The sequence below is a fragment of the Hemicordylus capensis genome, chromosome 10 (assembly GCF_027244095.1).
Source record: "Hemicordylus capensis ecotype Gifberg chromosome 10, rHemCap1.1.pri, whole genome shotgun sequence".
Taxonomy (NCBI): domain Eukaryota; kingdom Metazoa; phylum Chordata; class Lepidosauria; order Squamata; family Cordylidae; genus Hemicordylus; species Hemicordylus capensis.
Window position 1 is genome coordinate 26352495 of NC_069666.1, and position 24237 is coordinate 26376731.

The following is a 24237-nucleotide window of genomic DNA, read 5'->3' on the forward strand; positions in this document are numbered from 1 at the left end:
GGTGGACTGGCCTGGCTGCCAGGGATTGGCGGGCGGGCGGGCGAGAGGGAGGGGGTGGCCGGCCGGCCAGAAACCACGGGCTGGTAGCAGAGAAGCGGGCCGGGCGGGGGGCGGGGAGAAGTGGGCCGGGCGGGTGGCGGCGGCACAGGTGCTCTGCGCCCAGCTCAGCTAGTTTGTTTTAAAATCCCACATCGGTACCATTTTGGCCTTTGTCTTAGCTAAGATAAGTGACTTGAACAAAACATCAGGGGGTTTTACAATACGGAGCAGACCCTCTCCACATTCTGCACCCATATAAGGTTAACTCTTTAAACAGGCTCACCACAACTGTGTGGATGCAGCCACGTTAAAACAACACCTCCGACTACAGCTAGTAGAGGCCAACACAGGTTGTCCCTACCTTGAGCCCCGGGTTTTTCCGCATGCGCAACCTTCCCATCCACATGTCTGTCAGTAACATCTGACTGCAAGTGTGGGCGATAAAGTCCCTGTGCTTAGCTGCCACGGCAAGTTTCAGGCAAGTGGAGTTGCTCCAGTTTTTCAGCTCGTAGGTCAGGAGTTTCATGGCCACCTGTTCATCGTGCTTATAGGACTGATCCAGCAGCTCCACGGCCAGCTGTCCAAAATCCCTGGAGAATAGGAATAGGAACATAGGAAGCTGCCATATACGGAGTCAGACCATTGGTCTATCTAGCTCAGTATTGTCTTCACAGACTGGCAGCGGCTTCTCCAAGGTTGCAGGCAGGAATCTCTCTCAGTCCTAGAAATGAAGGTGCAGGGAAGACGCATGCATAAACCAGGGGTCGCCCAAGATACTGCAGTGCCTGGGGAGGTAGCCGCCTTGCCGCACGCCCTGATGGGCAAAATGACCAGCCCCCTTTCAAAATGGACTTGTGCAAGCTTTGATAGTGGCCCAGGGAGGGGGGAAGGTGGCCAGCAGCCTACTCGGCTCTCGTCATACTTACTAGTTTTTCAGAGTGTGAGGAAAGCCACGCCCCTTGCAAAGCTGGCAAGGGTCAGAGCAGTCCCAAGGGGCACCAGGGGCTCCTTGCCACTCTGCAGGTGCTCCAATAATCCAACCACCTGAAGCAACCGCCTTCCCTTGCCTCATGAAAGGACCGTCCCTGACATCAACAGCTCAGCAGCAATACAGAACGTTCAGTTCAGTTCTGGCCACACGAGCCAGAAACCTGGCGTATTTCTAGATAACTTACAGGGAATGTTTGTACAGCACTTGCAGTATAGTTTGTAGAAAAGCAGTCTATACTTTAGATATAAATATATGTGTTATCATTGCCGTCCAAATGGAATAAGCTGCAGCCACAGAAAGCTGGGCTAAGTGGTACATTAAGGAGTTATGAAGACGGGGGCGGTGAATATTTACAACAAAAACGACAAATATTTATATACCAATTTTCAACAAAAGTTCCAAAAGCAGTTTAGATAGATAGATAGATAGATAGATAGATAGATAGATAGATAGATAGATAGACAGAGATAACTCCCTGTCCCCAAAGGGCTCACAATCTAAAGAAAGAAAAAACAGCCACTGGAGGGATGCTGTGTTGAGGATGGATAGGGTCAGTTCCTCCCCCCCTGCTAAATTAAGAGAGTCACCACTTTAAAAGGTTCCTCTTGCTCAGTAAGCAGGGGTTCGGGTTCAGGGTCTAACTTGAACTAACTTGGAGTTGTTGTCCAGGTCTTGAGAGATGTCATCCACCAGCTCGCTCTCCGAACACTCGTGGGCCATGGCTTTGTAGAGCTTGCATGCCACGAGAGCTTTGGCCATGGTTTCTTCTCCTCGTTGCCAAAGGAACAGGGCCATCTTTTGCCGCTTCATGAGCACCGCCCACACCATGAGCTCATGGAAGGGGAATTGGAAGCGGCTGACCTCTGGGTCGTCCACATCAATGTCAATCTCTTCCTCCTTTTTCTTCTTCTTCTTCTTTCCTTTGCTTGGAGGATCATCATCCTGGGAAAGATCAGCAGCGTCAGAGTTATAAGCACAGGTTTCCCACTGCCATTTTGACTCACCGAGGCGACATTTTGCCCTCTTCTGCACTTTCACAGTTGACTGCAACATTTGCCAGTGATTAAAGAGTGTGGGAAATGCTTAAGAAAAGGTCATGCACTGGTTGTAAATATCCAGGAAGAAACAGGAAAGACCAGCATGCCAGATTATTACTTATGTGACTCATTCATACAGAGAAGCCTTCGAACAGCAGAGACAATACTTCAGGGAAAATTCACAGTGCCTGATGTTCTACATAGTGCCTGTGTCAGAGGCGGACACATTGGCACTTGCTTCAAATTGATGTGCTGATCATCCTCCCTCCAAATAATTGGATTCAAAAACATTGGGGTGTAATAGAATTCACAATTAGGATGACCCAGTATTGTCTCTGGTTATTTGAAATGTTAAGGCTTTGATAGAATCCATCTCGCTCAATAATTCCCAAGGTTTGCATCCCAGAGGAGGGTGCCTGTATTATTATTCATTCAGGCCTTGTCTTTTTCCAGTTGCCTCTGCTGGGGGTGGAATGTGCAGGTGTCAGGCCAGAGAATTGCCTGCAGAACAGTGACTCATGCAGAGGTACAGAGGTGGGCTCCTATGAGTGTATATATGTGAAGCTAATTTTTACTCTTACATATCTTCAAAGTAAACTGTTTCTGGTGTAGAAGTGAAACATGCTCTCAGAAGGTGGGAAAGCACTGAACACATCTTCGAAAATAGCAAGAACAGGTACATCGAGATTTAATTCCTGGCTGCCATGCAGAGAAATGACCCAGGTCACATGCAAAAGGAGATGATAACAGAAAGAGCCTCTAAAAGGCTAAAAGGGAGCGTTCACCTTGGAACAGCAATCTCTCCTCTTACTTATGCAGCACAAACCGAAGGGAACCCATTTCCTGAAGGGACAAGGAGGACGGACCATTACTGCAAGAACCAACATCAAAGTCAGTAACTGAAGAAGGCTACTGAGAAGGGAAGACTTATGGACCATGTCCACTATGCACGTTCCCCAGCATTGTTTGAGGACTATGCATGTTTCCCTAGGCAATATGAAAAATAACCACGTGCCATTCTTCATACGCACACACCCCTACTTGCTATCTACAGGTCATTTCGGGAATGGTTCCCAGTCTTAGAAATGTCAGGAAATGGCAAATGTATATTGATTTATTTTAATGTATGAATCAGTGGCGTAGCGAGGAGATCGGTGGCTCCTGTCCAGGCTGCCGCCAGCGGCCCACACGCAGGGGGTGTGGCAACATTAGCAAATGGGGCTGCACACCCCGTTTGGAAGTAAAATTTGGCGAGTGCAGGGAAAGGCATTCTCGGCCAGGCTGGGAGTCCAGCGCTGGCTGAAACCTCTCAAAAAACGCAGCCTTGTGGCTCCCTATGCCCAGAAGTTATGGATGCTGGTAGCAGCCACTTGCTTGATTGACTGCTACAGGTTCCGGCAGAAAGCAGCTCCGTTTTTGAGAGGTTTCAGCCAGTGCTGGGCTCCCAGCCTGGCTGGGAATGCCTCTCCTCGCCTTTGCAAGCAGGGAGAAGCCAACCCTGTTTGCTAACATTGTCACGCCCGCTGCATCTGATGTCAGACGCAGGGGTGTGGCTGGGGGGCCAGATGTGGCCCCTGGGGAATGACGGCCCGGGTTCTTTGAACCTGTTCGCGCAACGGACACTACACCCCAGGTATCAATCTAGCACTTGATGCTGTGCTTGCCATTTCTGTACATGCAGTGCCAAATAAAAGTCCCTCTTTCCTCCTCCTTCTGTACTGAGTGGGCAGATCCAGTCTCCCATGCCTTCCAAGCCAAGGGACTGGCGCTGTCAACCTTAGCAGATATGCACTGCAGCAATGCATGGCTTGCTGAACATGTGCATCTCTGGATATGGGACACTGCTGTCCATTTTAAGCTCTTTAAATCCTATCTTGGTCGAGATGAACATGGTGCCCTATAGCTGTTAGAAAAGACAAAGAGATTACAAAGAAGATTAAGCATTGTTTATGCTTCCGTTCTGCAGTGCAAAGCTGCTTATCAGTTTTCAGGCCTGAAGGCACTGCTTTGTGTTTATACATCTTCTAACTGATTTTAACTGTGATATAACAATATGTGCCTATTTAGAATAAAGCTGTAGCCATTTCCTGCACAGCACTGTTCACCTTCAAAGTGAACACTGTTCACTGTTCTTCAAAGTGAACACATCATTATAGCTTGAATTTGACACCTAAAATATTGTCAGAAGTTCCAATAAAAGTCATGTATTATTTTATAGGGTGATGATGCAACAAGGTTTCATGGGTCACCCCAATTCAGTGGTCCTATTTCTCATGCAGCAGGTACCCTGTGCATGTGGAACAGTTGTTTGGAAGATGCACAGCCCCACCTTTTATGTTTAGTGGGGCACTGGCCAATAAAGGGCTGGTCCTCTGATCAGCTAGGATCTTGCTGCTCAGGACTAGAGATGTGCACGAAATGAATTTTTCAATTTGTTTCAAATGGAAATTGAATTCTTAAAGTTGGTTTTGAATTTGAATTGAATTCAAATCTGGTCTGAAAATTAAATTCTAATTCTAATTGAATTTGAATTGATTTGACCCTGTTTTGCCACCTTTAAAAACTAACCAGGTGGCCTGAATTGTTTTTAAAAGATGCCACATGTCTCTCAAATTGAATTTCAAAATTTCAATTTGAACTCCAGTCGAATCACCCTTTTAGGGACGATTTGATTTGAATTCAAATCATTCATCTCGCCCAGATCTGATTCAAATCCATTTGCACATCTCTGTTCAGGACAGGTAAAAACCATGTGGGTGTGGAGAACAGATTTATTGTTTTGCTCTAATATGTGTAAGCCTGAAGACACAGGCAAAGTTAGAGTGGACATATACTTGTGGTCTCAGCAGTATATAGATAGTCAATTCTGCAGTCAAATGCAAACAGGTATCTACCATGGAAATATGAATAGCGGGGCCTGTCTGTCTCTGAAATTTCCTTGCTGGGGGGAAAGGCAGCTTTACTGTGAATCTTCCCACTTCAAGTAAAGGGCGTTTGGTGCCATTAATGGTGGCAGAATTGGAGCTGGGGAAGTCTGACTGGGGCACAATCCACTGGGAAATTCTCCTGCATGCGCCCTACTGGGAGTTGTGCTCTTGTGAACTCTTGACAGTTTGAATGGATCTCCACAGGAGAACTCTCTGCTGGGTTGTGCTCCAGTATTAAATTGGCATGTTGGAATGGAGGGCTGTAGGGGTCACAGAAGGGCTTTGTTTGGATTTTGCACCTCTGGTGCCAAAACGCCTTGGTATGAACAGCTCTCACAGAAGGGTCTTTGTTTTTTTGTTTTGCACATGACCATCTTCGGATCAGAAGCAACACGTCTGAACTGGAGAGCTGGATTTTGCAAATAATACAATGTTCTGCTGTATGCAGTTTCTCCAACAGTATAACACAGGGTGGGTGGGTATTCCTAACCTGTGGCACTCCAGATCTTGCTGAACTACAACTCCCATCATCCCCAGCCACAATAAATGGGTTGATGGAAATTGTAGTTCAGCAGCATCTGGAAGGCCACAGGTTGGGAACCCCTGGTATAACGTTTTGTGTACTGATCAACTAGTAGTACTGATAAACTAGTTATATTTTCTGCTTCCACATCTGATACTAGAATTTCTTGAGAATCAAAATTAACACAACTGAAAATCTCACCCTGAGGTGAGAAATCCCTGTACTTCTTCTGCTGTTACTTCTTCCAACAGAGGAATATCCTATGGTTGTAATTCAGGGATAACCTGCAAGTTCAAAGATGCCAGCCAGATCAAATGCGCTCAGAATGAAAGGGATGCTTCTGTGATCACTTATATTGGCCTCCTCCCATTACTTTTAACGGCACTCTGCCCACGCAGTCAACATGCCCTGGACAGTGGATGGAGAACGGCTGGGGGGGGGCGGGGTCTATCTAGGTGACGAAAGCAACTTACCTCCATCCCTAGAAGCTTAAGAGCCTTTGGCTGCATGTTGCAAAAAAAGAAAGCAACATTTAGTTTATGAAGAAAGAACGTTTGTTAACATTAACCATGTTGATGAATTGCAGAACTTTCTTTAGCTTTCAAAGGGAGAATACTTTTAATATTTATTAGGCAGACTTCTACACTAGCTCCATCCTCTGTAATGCGATTTTCCTATAAATTAACACAATAGGGCTGTTCACAAAACCGGGTGGGTGGGAGGGAGTGGGGAGGCAGGGACAAACCTACCTTCCCCCAGAAGAATGCCATTCCATTCTTCGATGTGCCGCTGTGCGCCCACACGATCCGTGCTGCTCCTGGCAGCATGGGTCTGCAGAGGCTGGGACAATGTGTCCCGGCCTCCAGATATCCCACAGTGCACTGCAGGATGAGTATGTTGCATTGGGGGGATACGTGCATGAGTCAGGTGCTCTAGGCCCCCAACTCTGTCTGTGTGTGCTCGAGTTGCAAGCAGTCCGAGCACACACAGGACCCCCCAGATCAAGGGGGTGATCGTGCCCTTAAACCTCAGCTAAATGCTGGTGTAAACAGTAGGGTTAGGCGGGCGGGCAGTGTCAGGATCCATGCATATCCCAGCATTGCACGTGAGCAGCTGAACCCAGTTTGGGCTACATGTTTCACTAGTCCCAAAGCCTCTGAATTCAGACACCCAACAAGATTAATGGGGTTGTAGCAGTTCATCCTAATGAGCCTGCGGGCACCAAACAAGGCACAGCTGCCTCTGGGTCCCACAAGCAATGGTGGCTCCTCTCTCTCCCATCCCTCCCTGCCCCAGTGGTAAAGAGATCCGCTCGGCCTGTAGGCTAGCAATTCATCAGGTAGAGCTGTGCGCCTTGTTTGGTGCTCCCCAGGCTCATTAGGATGAGCTGCTATTGGAAAGGGAGTGTCTACAAACATTAACTACAACAAAAACTATACAGCTTTCATTCCCGGGCAAGGGCTGAAGACACCTGATGCAGCCACCATGTTGAAGCTAAGTCAGTGCCTAGATGGGAAACCACCTGGGAGGCCTACATGTACTGTCCGGAGTACCATGATGGGAGAAAGTCAGAATATAATTGTAATAAATGAATACATATTATTTGGGGAAGAGAGGTCAGTCATCGGCTACTAGTTGGAGGGCTACAGGCCACCTCCAGCATCAAAGGCAGGATGCCTCTGAGTACCAGTTGCAGGGGAATAACAGCAGGTGAGAGGGTATGCCCTCAACTCCTGCCTGTGGCTTCCAGCGGCATCTGGTGGGCCACTGTACAAAACGGGATGCTGGACTAGATGGGTCTGATCCAGCAGGGCTATTCTTATGTTCTTATGGGGAGGAACAGTCAAATAAACTTGATAGCAACATCCATTGGAGGGGATGGGTTTTAAGATGAGATTAAGCCAAAATTCAGTGTCCACCACATGCACTAAGATTAAGTAGATGGAAACACAGAGGCCTAATTTTTCAGATAATGGGAAAGAAGAGGCTCAAATCTTCCTTACCCTCTTTGGTCCAAATAAATTGTTATAAAGAGTTCGGAAGCTCTTCCGTGTATAATTGCAGCGATATGCCCCTCCCATGAGATATTCCAGCACAAGGCCAATGTCGATGAGGCTGATGTGGTAATCGGGTGGCAGATTTCCCTGCAAAAAAACCCCCCAAAAGTATTCTTTTGAAGAGAGATACAAACAAAGGCTGAACATATAGGCTGTTCATGAGAGTAATCTGCCTAGAAGATTGCCAGAAGGTCTGGAGTCTCCTTGGTCAGAGGTGCCAGCCAGGAATGTAGCTATGATTGAACAGATGGGGTCAAAGAACCTGGGCCCCCAGCTCCACCCCTCCCAATTTTCTTCATGATCTCCCTCACTCCAAGGGGCCACCGGGGAGAGGGGCGAACACAGGCCCCCTCTCTCCTAGCTACGCACCTGGTCCCAGCTAATTGAGAGATCCCGCAGGTTGCTCTGTTCCCACATGCAATATCATAACCTTGAGTAACAGCTGGAGAGGCAGAAGTTATAGCCTCCTCTGAGATTGGCATTGTGGTCAACCAGCTCCTGTCATGGATGTACGTTCATCCTTGGTAAATGGATTTCTATGTTCGCCCAATAAAACCTCAGTTTTATTGGGACTGAGAGCAGCATTCAGGTGACGCTGCATGGGCTTTCCCCAATTAATTCTCAACCCCTAGCGACTTTTAATTCAAAGATCTGGAGGCAAAGCCATGAATGCTTGTCTTGCAAAATCCCCCAGCTCACCAGAATCTGGACTCACAAGGCCAGGATTTCGCTTCAGGCAGCAGGGCAGATTTACAGGAGAGCGGAACTCCCCAACGGCTCCATGAAACCCACCATTCCCTTTTAAAATGGCACCTTGGACAGCATTTTAAAATGGCTGTGTATTGTGAATGGGTTTTATATCTGCAACTTTAATCTGATCAGCTTTTGCCTCTTTGAAGCTTTTAACTATTCAAAACATCATTTTCTCTTTTAAACATGGCGCAAAGCTCTTTGTCTAATGCATTGAGGGGGGGGGGCTCTCCTCCCCCATGCAATAATACATCCGTACCCAATTCCCAGATGAAAAAAGTAAAATAGAAAATGGGCCTTTAAATCACTGAGGTACAATTTTCCAAGAACTCCGCTTGCAGACAAGCCTTGTCTGTGCTGGAGCCATCCTCCTTGGTGGATTGTGCCCTGTCCTCTTACACTGATGGTATACTTATCAGCCACGCTGCACAGTCAGCTGCCATTAAAGGATACAGCTGGAGCAGCAGTCCAGTTGGAGAACAGGGGAGATAGCGATGCATGCTACTATCTATCCAAGCCTGAATCACACCAGCACCATTAAGATGGCCATATTGGTACCCCACCTTCCTCTGAGGACCTGCGAGGCTCTTCTCCCCCATGTTCTCCACACAACCACCTAGGCTGAGAGGAAGAGACAGATTGGCCCAAGTCTACCCAGGGAGCTTCATCACCAAAACGGCAGCCAGCCTCTCCTACCGCTAGCATCCTGAATGAGGCTCCCATGTCAGTCCACACTGCATTTTGGGACTGAACTCCCTACGCCCACCCAGAAGGCTCTGGATGCTGGTAGCAGCCACTTGCTCTGTTGACTTCTACAGGTACCTTTCCAGCCTTCTCAGGGCCTGCACTGCTTCCCCAGTCACCCTGCAAGCAGTGCTTGCTTCTTCCTGGGGAGAAGAATAAGGGAGCTGCAGGTTCATCATAGACTTCTCAGCAAACCAGCCCAAGGCCTCTTCAGGGCTGGGAGACCTGGTTCTGGAAGGAGGGTCCAGTGCTCTTCAGTCAGTTTAAGTGGCCAAGAGGAATGAGAGTCAGATAGGAGAGGCAGTTTTGGGAAGACAGACAGTATCTGTCCTCTCCTGCTTCATCAGAGAGGAAACCAGAACCTGGCCAGAAATCTGGCCACCCAATGCTGTTTAGCAAACTCATATGTACAACAATTCCTAGCATCTCAATGCCAAACAAGCTTTTGATTAATCCGCAGCCCAGATTTGGAAAACAAGCAGGTTGTATAACCTCGACTGTCAAATTGCAGGAGATTGGACAGTAATATTAAAATCTGGAACACATCCTAGGCCTTTGATCTGAACACAATGCTTTACTGTTTAATCTGGATGTCCTTTATGTGCAAGAGAGAGCGGGGAGGTCTAGTCTACCAAAAACATGAAACAAGAACGGACTATGATGAAAATGCTACATTCTAAGCAAGCCATTCACCTCCATGTTAACCCATCCAAATCCCCCAGAGAGTCGCTGAATGAGAATGAGCCATGGGAATCCGATGGAAGGAGAGAGGGAGATGGAAAGAGGGAGATGGGAGAAACAGACAACAGCATGTTAATGACACAGAGAAATGCCAGCAATGAAACATATGAATTGGCAGCATCCATACACTTCACCTAATGAACAGACCCTGACAGAGGTGCACCCAGGTAATTTTGGAGCCTGGACCTAAAGGCCTTTGGAGCCCCCTTCCCCAACCTCCCCTGCAAATATCAGGTCACCCTGATATGAGCCAGAGCTCCAAGAATTCATGTGCCCTTTCTCTCGGTGGTCCCCCTTTCCCCCAACAAACACATGAAGAAAGCCCTGCTGCATCAGGCCAAAGGTTTCTAGCAGCAGCAACCAGCCTGCTGCCTCTTGAAGGACACGAGAAAGCACAACAGAAACAGCCTTCCCCTATGGTTTGCTTGCCTCATTACTCAGAGGTGACTCAGAGGTATACTGCCTCTGAAGCTGGAGGTCCCATCTTTCTATTCAATATACACCAGCTTCTCCGTGGATGTGTCTAATCCCTGTAAAAGGCCACCTAAGCTGGTGGCTACCGCTGCCTCTTGTAACACAGAATTCCACATGCCAGTGATGCATTCTGTGAAGGAGCACTTAAGTTGTCTGTCCTGATTGTCTTTCCGGTTCATTTCATTGGATGACGCTTAGTTCCAGTACTACGAGAAAGGGAAGGAGACTTCACATTCTCTATGGCATGAGCAATTTTAACACCTCGATCATGCCCCTCCTTAGTCACCCTTCCCCCCCAACGAAGCCCCCCCCCCACGCTTTAGTCTTTCTACAGGGGGAAGGTGATCCAGCATCCTAGCCCTCTGGGTTGCTCTGCTCTGCAAAGGCACCCGTAGAGGCTGGTCCTAGCGAGCCAGAGGAGTGAAGCTGCCTCTGCTTCCCGGCAGCCTGGGCTGCTCCTCTCATTCCCGCCCCACCTGAGAGCCATGCGGCCGGCAGGTGGGCCACTGGCCAGGGAGAGCTGCGTGGTCAGCCTCCCAAGCAGGGCAGGAGACCGAGGAGCAGAGACGGAGGAGGAACGCAGAGGCAGCTTTGCGGCCTTTGGAGCCTCCCTGGCTCAAGGACGAGCCGCTGCTGAAAACCAGGCTTTAAATTTGGTCAAGTTTAAATATTAGTTTGTTATCCAGACATAAGGGTGTGTGAGGTGGGGGGAGGCGAGGGATGGACTTCAGTGTCCTTCGTGGTTTGATTATATCATTACTAGTATTTTTAAGCCCGTTATAATAACGGGCGCTAGGTTTTTTTCTTCCCCTTTTTTCCTTCTTCCTTTCTCTTGCCCCCCCCTTTTTGTTTCTGTTTTCTTTCTGTTTCTGTTCCTTTCTTTTCTTTCCTTCCTTTTCTCGCTCTCCTCCCCCCCCCTTTTTTAATTCTTCTCCATGTCTTTTCCTCTTTTCTTTCTATAATGGGCTTGGCTGGTTGTTGTTTTTTAATTCCTTCTTCCTCTCTCTTGTCCTCACCCTGAAATAATATCAATGCTTAGAGGAAGAAAATCCTGCCTAATTTGAAGGTGAAGTTGAGGTTTAGAGTATGCATCAGTATTGCAGGGGTGAGAGTCCTTGGCAAGAGTATTTTGATTAGCAAATAAGTAAATACAATTCAAACAGCTCAAAAATCAGAACCAAGGTTAAACTTAAGACTTTCAAACTTTACATAGAGTGGAACTTTATAGGTGAAACACATATCCTTAACTCTTCCCCAAGGACCCCGTTTCCCCTTCTTTATTGCATTTATAATTGCACAGCTTTGTAAAATATGTGATTTCTGGATGAAGGATTTTCTCCCAGGATGCTTTAAACACTTAATGATTTACATTTTCTGCATCAACTGTGCTTGTATTGCTTTCATGTAAAGCATCATAAATGTGCTATGGCTCTATTCCAGAAAGAGATGCTCATGACTGAGAGGGCAAGCAGCGGGAATTGCAGGGATGGACCTACCTTACCCCCAGACAATCATCGCTGTTCCTGTTGGTGTGCCACCATGCGCCCACGATTCCTCCTCTCCCGCCCCCCCCATGATTAAGGGCCAATTCGGCCCATGTAAATGCCACCACGGCCGCCGCCCGCCCTCCCAGCTGCCCGAGTCCCCCTCACCCGGTTAGGAAGTCCACATTTTGAGAAGCAGAGAGGAGCTCGCAAGCAGAGCTCCTCTCTCTGCAAAGCCTCTTCCGAACTGGCGCTTTGGGTGCAAAGGACGCCTATTGCGTCCTTTGCGTCCATAGCGCCAGTTTGGGCAGAGCCTTTGCACAGAGAGGAGCTCTGCTTGCGAGCTCCTCTCTTTCTCAAAATATGGACTTCCTAACCGGGTGAGGGGGACTCGGGCAGCTGGGAGGGCGGGCGGCAGCAATTATTTGGGCTCGCCATCGCCGCTTCTGGACTCTGGCCTCCTGGGCGGGTGGAGAGTGCTGCCCCCGCCGCCCAGAGTGCCACCCGCCCCTGTTGTCTTTCCCTTCCTGCGGCATGGCCGGTCCTCTTGCCGCCGCCTCTACCCTCCCCCCGCTTTCCCGTTCGCGTTGCGGCTGGGCTGGTGCCGCCACCGCCCAGAGTGCTGGCCACCAATCCGCCTCTACCCTCCCCGCGGCATGGCCGGTCCTCTTGCCGCCGCCTCTACCCTCCCCCCGGCTTTCCCGTTCGCGTTGCGGCCGCCAACATGGCCGCCTGGTGTCGGTGGTCCTATCTCCCTTGGGCTGTTCTGCGCCTGCGCTTCGCGCAGGCCCAGAACAGCCCAGGGAGGCAGGGACGCAGATCCCCAACGTTCCAAGGCCACGGCCACTCACTTAGCCTTTTATTATATAGGATAATAAGCTATAATCAATGTGTGTGTGTGTGTGTGTGTATAGATAGATAGATAGATAGATAGTATTGTAATTTTACAGTCATTAGACCAAAGAGAATAAAAACTAGTAAAACACACACACACACACACAGCTTACAATTAGGATGCTGTCTCATTATACCTCTTAAAAGCAATATAACTAAACTTAGCCACAGAAATAGAAATTGAAGCATCTTTATCTGAGAGCAGATGTTTAACAAGATTTCCTTCAGATTGATCTACCAGTTCACATATGAAAGAAGCAACATATAATTATTATATATTCTTCATCAAAAAGCAATGTTTCCCATCCAGCTCTATGAAGGGAATGACAGGAATGCTAACCTTGCAATTAAGTCCTCCACCAGCAGGGGGATTCAAGAGCCATACGACTCCTGGCGCCCACAGAGCAATGTGGGGTTTGGGTTTTTTTTGTAGAATACAGGAGGGGATTACCATTGCCTCCTCCCACGCAGTGTGAGGTGATGCCTTTCAGCATCTTCCTATATCGCTGATAGAGGTGTTTCCCATAATCTGGGAAACAGACCAGCGGGGATTTGAACCAGCAACCTCTTGCTCTCTAGGAAAGTTACTTCCCCACCCTTCCATGATTATGTTGCTTCCACTGCATTGAAAGGGATCCCTGCTGCTTCAAAAAGGTGCAAGTGTGTGAGATGACAGACTCAAGATGCAGCCCGGACTGCAGCTCAATAATAGGGCACATGCTTTGCGTGGGGAGATTCCCAGGTTCAAGAATCCCTGGCATCTCCAGCTAGGAAGGATCTTAGTTAGACAGCAGGGCTGGGAAAGAAGACACTCCCTGAGCCGCAGGGCTGGAGGGACCATAGTCTGACTCCTTTTAAGGCAGATTCATACACTGGACAACTAGGAAAACATGCAATGCACAACTTTAAAGGTCACAAATCAACAGGTGTTGGCCATGGCCCATCTTCTCAAATGATTCAGTGTTTTTGCAATCACATTTTCAAATAAGCATCACTGACTACAAGGTGGGTCCCCAGATGTAATTGGACTTCAACTCCCATAATCCCCAACCAAAGGCCACTGGGGCTGGGGATTATGGGAGCTGAAGTCCAATAACATCTGGGGACCCAACGTTGAGAATCTCTGGTCTAGAAGCCAACCTTTTCGTTGATGAAAAGCTGGGTTCTCCCCAGTCATCCCATAGGCTGAACTAACATTTTAGAGGCTACACATGACCCAGTGACCCACAATTATTTCTCTTATCCCACAGATGTATACCACTGAAGAAAATGGTCAACAGCATTTAGCCCATCCCATTCACACCCCCACCAAACACTATAACTTTACCTTTTTTACATCCCTGACAATCAAGTGCAGCGTATTTGGTGGGCCCAGTCTCTGAAACAGATAAACACCCAGACACTATTAGGAAATATAAATGCTTTAATTAAAGGACTTTCTGCTCCCATGGGATGTTTGTTAAGATCTGCATTACAATCTGCATGTTCATTAGGGTCTGATGGAGACAGTGCCTTTTCTACAGTGGTACCCCAATTGTGGAATACTCTCTCTGCAGACTCTTGGTTGCCACCTGGTTTGCTGTCTCATTGGTGCTCAGAGAAGACAATTCGGTTCTCCCAAACTTTTAGGGAATACTTTTGGAGACAGCAGGTAGAACACCAGCTTCACATGCAGAAGATCCCTGGTGCAATACCTGGAATCTAGGTAGGCCACAGAAGAACTCATATCAGCAGCCTTGGAGAGCTGCTGCCAGTCAGGGTCGACGATACCAAGCTAAAGGAACCAATGGTCTGACTCAGTAAATGGCAGCGTCATATGTCCAATTTTATTTCTGTCGTTACTTGTTGGCTTTTTGGTTTTGCTACTTTTATTTCTGAGCTTTTTTTTTTTTAACTGCTGATGGGGATTTTAAATAATTCTCATGTTAATTTGGATTAAAAAAAACTTTTTGCATCATTAGCCATCTAGGAAAACGTGTTTGAAATACAGCCAAGAAAACTTTCAAATATACAAGTTAACTAATAAAAACAAAAGCCTTCTGTCACTATTCAATAGGGATGTGCGAAACGTTTCGGGTACAGAACGATCTGTACCCGAAACAGCCAATTTCGGGTGATTCGGATCCGAACCGAATCACCCTTTAGCCATCCGAAATTTTTCGGAGCCGAAACGAATCACCCCCGTTTGGGCTCCGAAATATCTGTTGTTTCAGCCCTCCATTTTGTGGCCAATAAATGCCTTCTTCTTCCCCCTCCATTTTGAGCAATGACGTCTATTTGAATTTCCCGCCTTTTTGCCTCCCATTGACTTCAATGCAAAACGGTCTGATGTGACATCTACTCGAATTTCAGGTCCCAGGGGCAAAATATTGGGGTTGGGTGGTTTTCAATGAGACACCATGAATCCACTCTGCTCTCATTTGCTATCATAGAATCTACACTCAGAACACCTCAGAAACAACAGAACCCTGTACCCCATGGGTTAGAAACCCATGGGGGTGGTTGGCACCCTATGTGCACTACACCACCACTCGCTCTGGGACACCCCAGCACCCCCCAAGTGCACTTATGGGGCTGCTGAAACCTCCATTATACCTTATGAGAAAAAACCTTAAAGACGTGTAAACTTCAACAATTCACCAAAATCAGCCCGCTGCCCAAATCCTTTTAAAAAATTCAGGTAGCTTCCTTGCCCCTACCTGGCACTACCACCAACCCCACACCAACCCCTTTCCCCCTGACGTGAAGCAATACACCCTCCATTATACCTAATGGGGGGAAACCTTAAAGACGCGTAAACTTCAACAATTCACCAAAAATCAGCCCTTTGCCCAATCACTCTGCAATTGGGGTGGTAGCCTCCACCCATTAGGCACTACCACCCCACCCCACTCTTTTGGCCCAGATCCCACGTTATGCCCCAAATCTGCCCCAAAGACACGAAAACTTCAAAAATTCACCAAAAATCAGCCCTTTGCCCAATCCCTCTGCAATTTGGGTGGTAGCTTCCATCCATTAGGTACTACCACCCGACCCCACTCTTTTGGCCCCAGGACCCTTTTAAAAATCTGAATCAATTCGGATTTGGATTAATTTGGATCCGAATTGAATCGGGGGTGATTCGGAAGGGCCAGATCTGGATACAGAACGAATCAGAGGTGTTTTGATTCAGATCCGAATCGAAACACCGAAAATCTGAATTGCACACCCCTACTATTCAATCCATGTGAATTGTAGCAGCTCCTGGCCACGGGCTACTCTCATCCTGGCCAGTTCGCTTTACCCTCTCGGACTGAGCTATACTGCCAAGGAGTCGCTTAAGGCTGCCCAAGGGTGCTTTCGAAGCGTGCAGCCTCACTCACAGTATTGTAAAGCTCTTCCAGTCGGGGGATGGTCAGGAAACGCTGCATGCTGACTCCATTTTCAATCAGAAGCTTCACAAAGTCGACACGATCCAATACCAGGGCATCCAACATTGCTTGCTCCAGGGAATTTACCTGCAACCGGTGGAAGATGCCATGCATGACAAATGGAAAATGCCAGGCGGAATCAAATACGGTGCAGACAGCATTTTGGAAGACTGGCACTGCCAGAAATCGTGGCTGAGAAGATTTCTCTGTTATCTGTGGGCCACTTTATATATATGCTGCACTTCTGTTAAGCTGAGGGCCAACCCATTTGTGGTGATCTCCACGTGAGCAGCAGAGGAGCATATGGGGACTGTTGCAATAGTCTCCACATAAAGGTCATGATTCTCTGTTCTATATGTCCTGTACCTGGGTCATTTTCAGACAGTAGGCTTTACTGCAAGTTTACTGTGATTTCAGAGTCCCCCCCCCCCCCCGCCCAAACGATGCAAAAAGTGGATTTTTTTTACCTCGGATATAAATTGGGCTACACTCTTAACGCACAATGAAAAAACCCCAAATTGTGTGTGAAGTGCTCCCTGATAGCTCCAGGGACTTGGGGGTAAATCTGGCCAATATGTGAATGCACCGTTATTTATGTATTTATTAGCGGAACCCACACAGAGCAGCTGTGCGCTAGGACTTTGTTGCTCTCCTTGCCCCCCACCACAGCCCCAGCTTTATTGCTCAGTATCAGCCACCCACTCTCACTCGCCCCCTCCCCGCTCACTCGCTCACTCACTCCCTGCTTGCTTGCTCACTCGCTCCTTCCCCACTTCTCGCTTGCTCCCTCACCCCCTCTCTGCTGCTCACTTGCCCCCTCCCTGCCCCTTGCTCTCTCACTACCTACCGCTTGCTCACCCGCCCCCATCTCTGCCACTCACTCACTCGGCCCCTCCCCGCCTGCTCACTCCCTCCCCCTCCCCCTCTCCCCACCGCTCGCTCACTCACTTGCCCCCTACCCACTCATCTTCCCTATCTGCATATGGAATCCCCACTGCCCAATCACCACGTTGCTTCTGTTCAGTTGATAAAGCTTTGTGTGGGCGGGGCTTGCCACGTACAACCTTAGTGAATCATATATAGAGATCCATTTTTTCCATTCCTGAGGAGATGCAAACTAAAAGACAGGTGTGAAAAACCCCCAGGTTTGAGGGCATGGTTTGAGGGCACCTAATGCACCAGCTTGCTGAAGCCAAGTGTGAGCTGTCCTCAGATAACCTCCATAATCTGCATACATTATGGTATGCGGGAACATGAGTCAGTCTGTGGGCTCTAACGCCCAGCCCATCAATCTGGCAGCAAACCCATCCTCCCACAGACTAAGGGCCCTTCAGATATACGTTTTTGCACCTAGAGCCCACAGTCCCAACAACACAAGATACATGCACGGTGTCATTTGTGAATGGTGCACATGCTTAGCTGTGCCCATAACACAAGCAGTGGCCCAAAGGATCCTGTCCACATGTAGCTTGTGAGCAAAAGCCACAAAGGAGGGGAATGCCATCCAAACATGAAAACTGTTCAGCCGAAACATAAAAGAAGAGACTGAACAGCCAAAGACCCATTGCATCTGAGGACACACAGCTGTTCAGCAGGGCAGTTCTTGATGCCAAATGTAGAGAAGGAGCCCCTCAGACAGGGCCAACTGCCTCAGATCCCCAAAGAGCCACACCGACTTCAACCGACAGTTGCCCCTGAAGTGGCCATGAGCCTGGAGACACAGACTGGAGCCAAGGAGCTGATAAAGATAATCAGGTTGCGGAACAAGAGACAGGCATTTTAACCTCACCCAGTTTAGCATTTCAATTTTCCTGGGGTCTGTTTCTTCTTCTGGCTCCTCCTTCTGCTTCCCACCTTTCTTTTTGCCTTTGCCTTTTGCTCTTGCTGCTTTGGCTTGAGGCGCTGGAGATTTCTTCTCCCTCTCTGGGCCTGTCCCATCCGTAGCTGCAAGGCTCCCCAATGGCTATAGTTAAGAGCACAAGAACGCACACATTAAACACAGATATGGATTTGTGTGTGTGTGTGGTGCCTTCTCTGTGTCTCTCCCACTCTTCCATTCATATACATGCTCATACTCTACTCCGGCTACCAGAGGCATAATTACCATTAGGCAAGGGGAGGCAGTCGTCTTGGGGCTCCACTGCCTCGAAGACCACCCCCAGAGGCACATCACATGACTCCCCACCCGCCCATGTTGCACCCCCTATGAATTATGTTGCGTCTCTTGGAGATCGGCAGGAGCAGAGAGTAAAATAACTAGATTCAATGTGAACTAGATATTCACCGTATTCATAATGGGGATGTGTGTGTGAGTGCACGATATACTGTGAAGTGTGTTTGTGTGTGTATATCAGCGAGGGGCCCATTTTAAAATCTTGTCTCTGGGCCCCCTCCAACCTTCCTACGCCCCTGCCGGCTACCCACATGCAATACACACACACACACACACACACACACACACACACACACACACACACAGCTGTTGGCCAACATTTTAACAGTAGTGACTACTCCCTCCCTCCCTCCCTCCCTCCCTCCACCAGCACACAACCTCCTATCTTCCTGGGCCTTGCATGTTGTATGGGCTCCCATAACTAATCTGGGCTCAGGCTGTTGAGGCATTTAAAGGGCAGCATGTTGAACTGGGCCTGGAAACAAATCAGGAGCCAGTACACTCTGGGGAGAAGCCATAGGCTCACTTCTACAACCAGATGGGCAACCAGACACTACACGTATTCCGCACTGGCTCATCCTAACAAGGCGGGGGGAGGGGGGGGCAAACGAGGCACAGCTGCCTCTCCCAGCCTGCCCTGCCCCAGCCAGGTCCGATGTGGCTGTGTCAGCTAAGAGTGGCCACAGTAGCTGATGAGATATTTCCATGAAAGGGGAAGCTGTCGTCGGTTCCTCAACATTGACCAAGCGATCATTCTAAGGAAAGTGTTACCGGCCAGTGGTGTCCAAAGACAAAGATTTGACTCCGTGCAATATCCACTCGGTTCCAGGCTAAGGCTAAACTCAGCTGGTCCGGTGCAGACGCATTGGTACCTAAGCAAACAGGACAGTTGTTGTGACTCATACTCCAGTGTGGCTAACTGACCAACAAACAGAGACTGCAAACCTATAACTGCATCTGTTCCCCGAGGGATACGCACATTGCTTGGTTCCAAAACCAACCTAGATCTGTCCTATTCAGGGGCCGAGCCACCATTGGGCGAACGGGTTAAGAACATAAGAACATCAGAACAGCCCTGCTGGATCAGGCCCAAGGCCCATCTAGTCCAGCATCCTGTTTCGCACAGCGGGCCACCAGAGAACCCAGGCCGCGGCCAAGCAGACACGCCCCCAGCGTCTGACATCAGATGCGGTGGTGCCAGTTTAGCTCCCGAGTGGGGGCCGTGCGCCTCCCGTTCGGGAGTTAAATGGCCGCTGGGAATCTATCTATCTATCTATCTATCTATCTATCTATCTATCTATCTATCATATTTTTATACTGCCCAAAACTTACATCTCTGGGCGGGTTACAAAGATTAAGAAGTAAAACACGGATTAAAAACAAAAAGGGAAAAAAAATTAAAAGCAAGACATTGAAAACACAATTTAACATTTTAAAACCATATTCTAAAAACAACATTAAAACAGTCCAAACTGCAGCGCCGGCCCCAACCTAGCTGCCGTATGGGGCTGCACGGCCCCGTTCAGGAGTTGGACGGCCAACGCTGCATTCGCAGTGCGGCCAGAAGCAGCTCTCCCCTGCCTTTAAGGGAAGAAACTTCCAACTTCCAAATGGAGCTGTGCGGCTCCGTTCGGGAGCCAGACCACACCCCCGCCGCTGTGGCCGCACACAGGTCGCTGGCGGTCTGGCTCCGCGCCTGGTCCTATTCACCGCTTCAGCGAATTGTACAGACCGAACACACGGTGCGTGCAAAGCTGCACGTTTGCCATAGCTCCCCTGGCATGTTTGAGTCACACACCAGGGACGGAGGGTGGCAGTTGCCGCGGTCAAAGAAGCACTGCAGGCACTGGCAAAGAGACTCCTTCAAGCCCCAACCGTGGGGGCCCCCACCCACCGCTGTGCACCCGTTTGCTCACCCCCTTCCCCACAGTGCCTGGCTTTTAAGGGTGGAGAGGTACAAAGAAGATGTGACCAATTCACACTATCTTGCTTGATCTTTTCTGCAGGCAGAAACAATGTTAGGAGATGCCAGGGCTCTGGGCTAGAACTAGGAACCCATGGCTCTGTGCATAGCTGTCCCACGTGGTGGGCCACCGGGATGATCACAGGATGGAGCATCTCATTTCAAAGTTGGACGGGACTTTGGAGGTCTCCTAGTCTAACGCCCACCCCTGCTCAGTGCGGGAAACCAGAAAAAATGCCGTATCTGTTGTGAACTCAGTTTATACAATTGCTGAAAGTGGAAACAGCCCAACAGCCCAACAGATTAGGATTTAAAATCCAAGACGTTTTCCCTCTAAACTCATCCTGAATTGTTCTAAGCCTTTGAAATACTTCATTGATGCATTTCTCCTCCCACCGTTTTAAAACATTTTGCTACATGGGCCATCCGTGAAACTGAGTGTGTGGAAATAGGAGGGAACTCCTGTTTTCCAGCCAATTTGGTCTCAGGGAGGAGTAAATGAGTCCGGAAGAGGATATAATGGCAAATTTAGTTCATACACTTGGATTCTGACACTTGGGTTCTCTCTGCTCTAAGATAAGCCAATTAAACATTTCATATTTGGCCCAGTATTAATCCAAAGAAGCATCTGCCCCGGAAAAATGCAAACAGAGAATGACACACTTCCTCATTTTCCTACGTCCTCGTTTGGATAACTCACCTTTAAGCAGAGCTGTTAAGATAGACATCTCAATATCTTGTTGTCCCTCGGAACCCATGCGGAATACAGTGATCTAATGATCGGGGGAGCGAGGAAAGGCATAAGTAACACAATAAGTAACAGCTCCCTTTCCAGCCTGCCTGATGAAGAATTCTGCATAGCAGTATAGCTTGCATATTCCTTTATCAACAGCAAAAGACCCAAAACGGCAGACTTTCTTGTATAGCTGATGCAGAACACACACAAACAAATGTTTGGGTGAGGCATGGGAGAAGTCTTGGGAAGCACGCTAGACCAGGGGGTGCAACTAGGTATCCGGAAAAGGAAGTAGATTTTGTCCCAAAGGATAAAACTTCATGCTGATGCCTGCCTGCACTGGTCTGACCGTTTATTTGGCAGGGGTTGTCAATCGTGGGTCTCAAGATGGCCATTGTGGCTGGGGATAATAGCAATAGCAATAGCAATAGCACTTACATTTATATACCGCTCTATAGCCGGAGCTCTCTAAGCGGTTTACAATGATTTAGCATATTGCCCCCAACATTCTGGGTACTCATTTTACCAACCTCGGAAGGATGGAAGGCTGAGTCAACCTTGAGCCCCTGGTCAGGATCGAACCCTTCTGGTTACAGGGCGGCAGTTTTACCACTGCGCCACCAGGGGCTCTTCCTAATAATGGAAGATAATGGGAATTGTATTCCAACATCTGGAGACCCAAGGTTGAGAACCAATAGTCTTAAAAAAAAAATTGGCATAGTACAACGGGTTTGCAGACTATAATGAGACTCATTGGATTTGACAGAGAAGCGAGAGCACATCAGATGCCTGCATGTTCTATTTGCAGCCATTTATCCCCAAACTGGGACATTAGGATTATTATTTAATCTGATCAAATTGGTCTCCTAATTCGCTCTCCGGCTTTTTTTTTTTGAAGGAGAAAAACCCTGTAATTGCTATTGCTGAAAAATGCACATACTGTAATTTGCTTACTCTATATACTTTGCGACGAGGAAGAGATGAAAAAGTCATTCGTTGATGGAGGCTTTTAGAAAGGACAGACAGATTATATAATCTGAAGGGATTCCCCGCTAGCAGATGGTTGCACCACATGACTGGTTAAATAGAAGGTGGGGGTTCCCCATTCATACTTTAGGGCAAAGTTCTCAGATGCTGATTAACTACCTAGTTGTACTGAATTGAACTAATTGCAGGGGGCAGAAATGTCTAGGATGGGGCGGTATATAAATGAAATAAATAAATAAATATGTATACACACACACACACACACACACACACACACCAGGAGAGCTAGTCTTGTGATCGCAAGAATGAATTGTCCCCTTTGCCAAGCAGGGCTTGCCCCGGTTTGCATTTGAATGGGAGACTACATGTGATGTGAGCACTGTAAGATAGTCCCCTTGGGGGATGGAGCCACTCTGGGAATTGCTGAAGGTTCCAAGTTCCCTCCCTAACAGCATCTCCAGATAGGGCTGAAATAAATTCCTGCCTGCAGCCTTGCAAAAGCCGCTGCCAGTCTGTGAAGAAAATACTGAGCTAAATGGACCAATGGCCTGACTCAGTATATGGCAGCTTCCTATGTTCCAAACAGCCTCAATTCAAAAAGGATATGAACACATCATGGAATCAATGCACCTCTGCTCTAAAGCCCTTAAAATTTGGTGCAAACCCTTTAGTCTAGGGGTTTTCAAACTTGGGTCCCCAGATGTTGTTGGACTTCAATTCCCATAACTTATTTATTGTGGCTGAGAATGATGGGGGCGTAGTTCAACAAAAGCTGGAAAGTGAAGCTTGCCTACCCCTATGCGATACTACTAATCAATGGCCTCTTCCCTGAACATCCAGTGCAATCACTGTTTAAAATCTGAGACAGAGCTCCTCAGATAACAACAACTACTAAACAAACACACAAACAAACTTTATTTGTTAGCTGTCCCATAACAAAATTGTTTTCTGGGTGGCTTACAACACAACATTAAAACATGAAATAAAAAACACACATTGGATCAAAACAGACACACACACCCAAAAGCGGGGAGGGGAGAAAATTCAATACAAAAACAATTTTAGAAACATGTTTTTAAAGTCAGTTACAATAAGATAAAAAAATTTAAAATTTAAAATGTAGAAGGCCTGAGTGAACAAAAAGGTCTTTATCTGGCATCTAAAAGAATAAAGTGATGAACGGGGTGCAACCACCTAAAAGGCCCTCTCCCTGGCGTTGTTTGGCAGGAGCACCCAGAGGAGGTTCTCTGAAGGACCAGCTTGGGACATATGGGGCAAGGCGCTCTCTCAGGTAACCTGGTCCCAAGCCATTTAGGGCTTTAAAAGTTAAAACCAGCAGCTTGAATTGAGCCCAAAAATGGACTGGGGACGTAATATGCTCAAAAAGTCCAGTCCCAGTGAATAAGCTTGCAGCCCTGTTTTGTACCAGCTGCAGTTACCAGACTGTTTTCAATGTCTGCTGAAAGATATTCCCCTTTGGCGATGGGGCCGTTAACTCAGTGGTAGAACATCTACTTGAATGCAGAAGGTTCCAGATCTGGTCCACGGCATCCCTAGGTAGGGCTGGGAAAGACTCCTGCCTGAAAACTTGGAGAAACTGCTGCCAGCCAGGGTAGACAAGAATTAGATAGCTGGGCCAATGGTTTGACTCAGTACATGATGGCTTCCTATGCTCCAGATCTTGCTCTTGGACTCAGCCCTAGAACATGTGGAATAGTAATCAGAGAGGTCATTCACCTAACCCAAAACTGGTATCCTACCCAGATTTGGAAGCTGTGTGTGCTCCCAGTTTCTGGTTGTGCAAAGAACTAGGTAGGAGGAGGGAGAAGTGACCATGTGGAATCAACATAGGAGGAAAAGCTACTCAACTTTTCCTCCTACCTTGATTCCACACAATCACTTCTCCCTCCTCCTACCTAGATGTTTTCACCCACACAACTGGAAATTGGGAATGACCTCAGAGAGTTCGATTTCACACCAACAGCTGGTGAAGGGGTAAAACTGTTCCTGGATTATATCACTCCAACCTGCACGTGGGAGACTGCATGATGAAGCGCTTCCCCATTAAAAATGTCCCTATAGAACTAGCACATCTGGGGAAAGGTCAGACTAGAAGCCTTTGCCCCAACATCTGGTTTTCTGTGTGCAAGGCGTCCTTGGCTTTGGCTGACATCCTGACTAAATTTACTAAAGGAAGTCCTATAGGAATTTGGTAGTCCTTCGGACTGTTCCCCGAGTAGTAGCATTGAGAAATGTAATCAGGATGTCAGCCATTGGTGAATGGAGGGATATTTAATCCCATGACAC

The 24237-nt window shown here is 47.9% G+C and overlaps 1 protein-coding gene across 4 annotated transcripts in view; it reads right to left on the minus strand.

Annotated features, from left to right (window-relative positions):
- TRPM1 (transient receptor potential cation channel subfamily M member 1) overlaps positions 1 to 24237 on the minus strand; it is a 53974-nt gene that overhangs the window by 16913 nt on the left and 12824 nt on the right. For all 4 annotated transcript variants that reach the window (XR_008311484.1, XM_053272731.1, XM_053272732.1 and 1 more), the window contains exons 7-15: positions 20908 to 20980; positions 19016 to 19116; positions 17861 to 18034; positions 16024 to 16158; positions 13989 to 14039; positions 7521 to 7661; positions 5991 to 6020; positions 1683 to 1972; positions 401 to 629 (exon numbers count right to left, since the gene is read on the minus strand). Coding sequence is in view for 3 of the 4 variants with exons in the window: in XM_053272731.1 (XP_053128706.1) it covers positions 401 to 629; positions 1683 to 1972; positions 5991 to 6020; positions 7521 to 7661; positions 13989 to 14039; positions 16024 to 16158; positions 17861 to 18034; positions 19016 to 19116; positions 20908 to 20980 (1224 nt within the window). In the remaining variant the exon portion in view is untranslated. The remainder of the gene's footprint in view (positions 1 to 400; positions 630 to 1682; positions 1973 to 5990; positions 6021 to 7520; positions 7662 to 13988; positions 14040 to 16023; positions 16159 to 17860; positions 18035 to 19015; positions 19117 to 20907; positions 20981 to 24237) is intronic.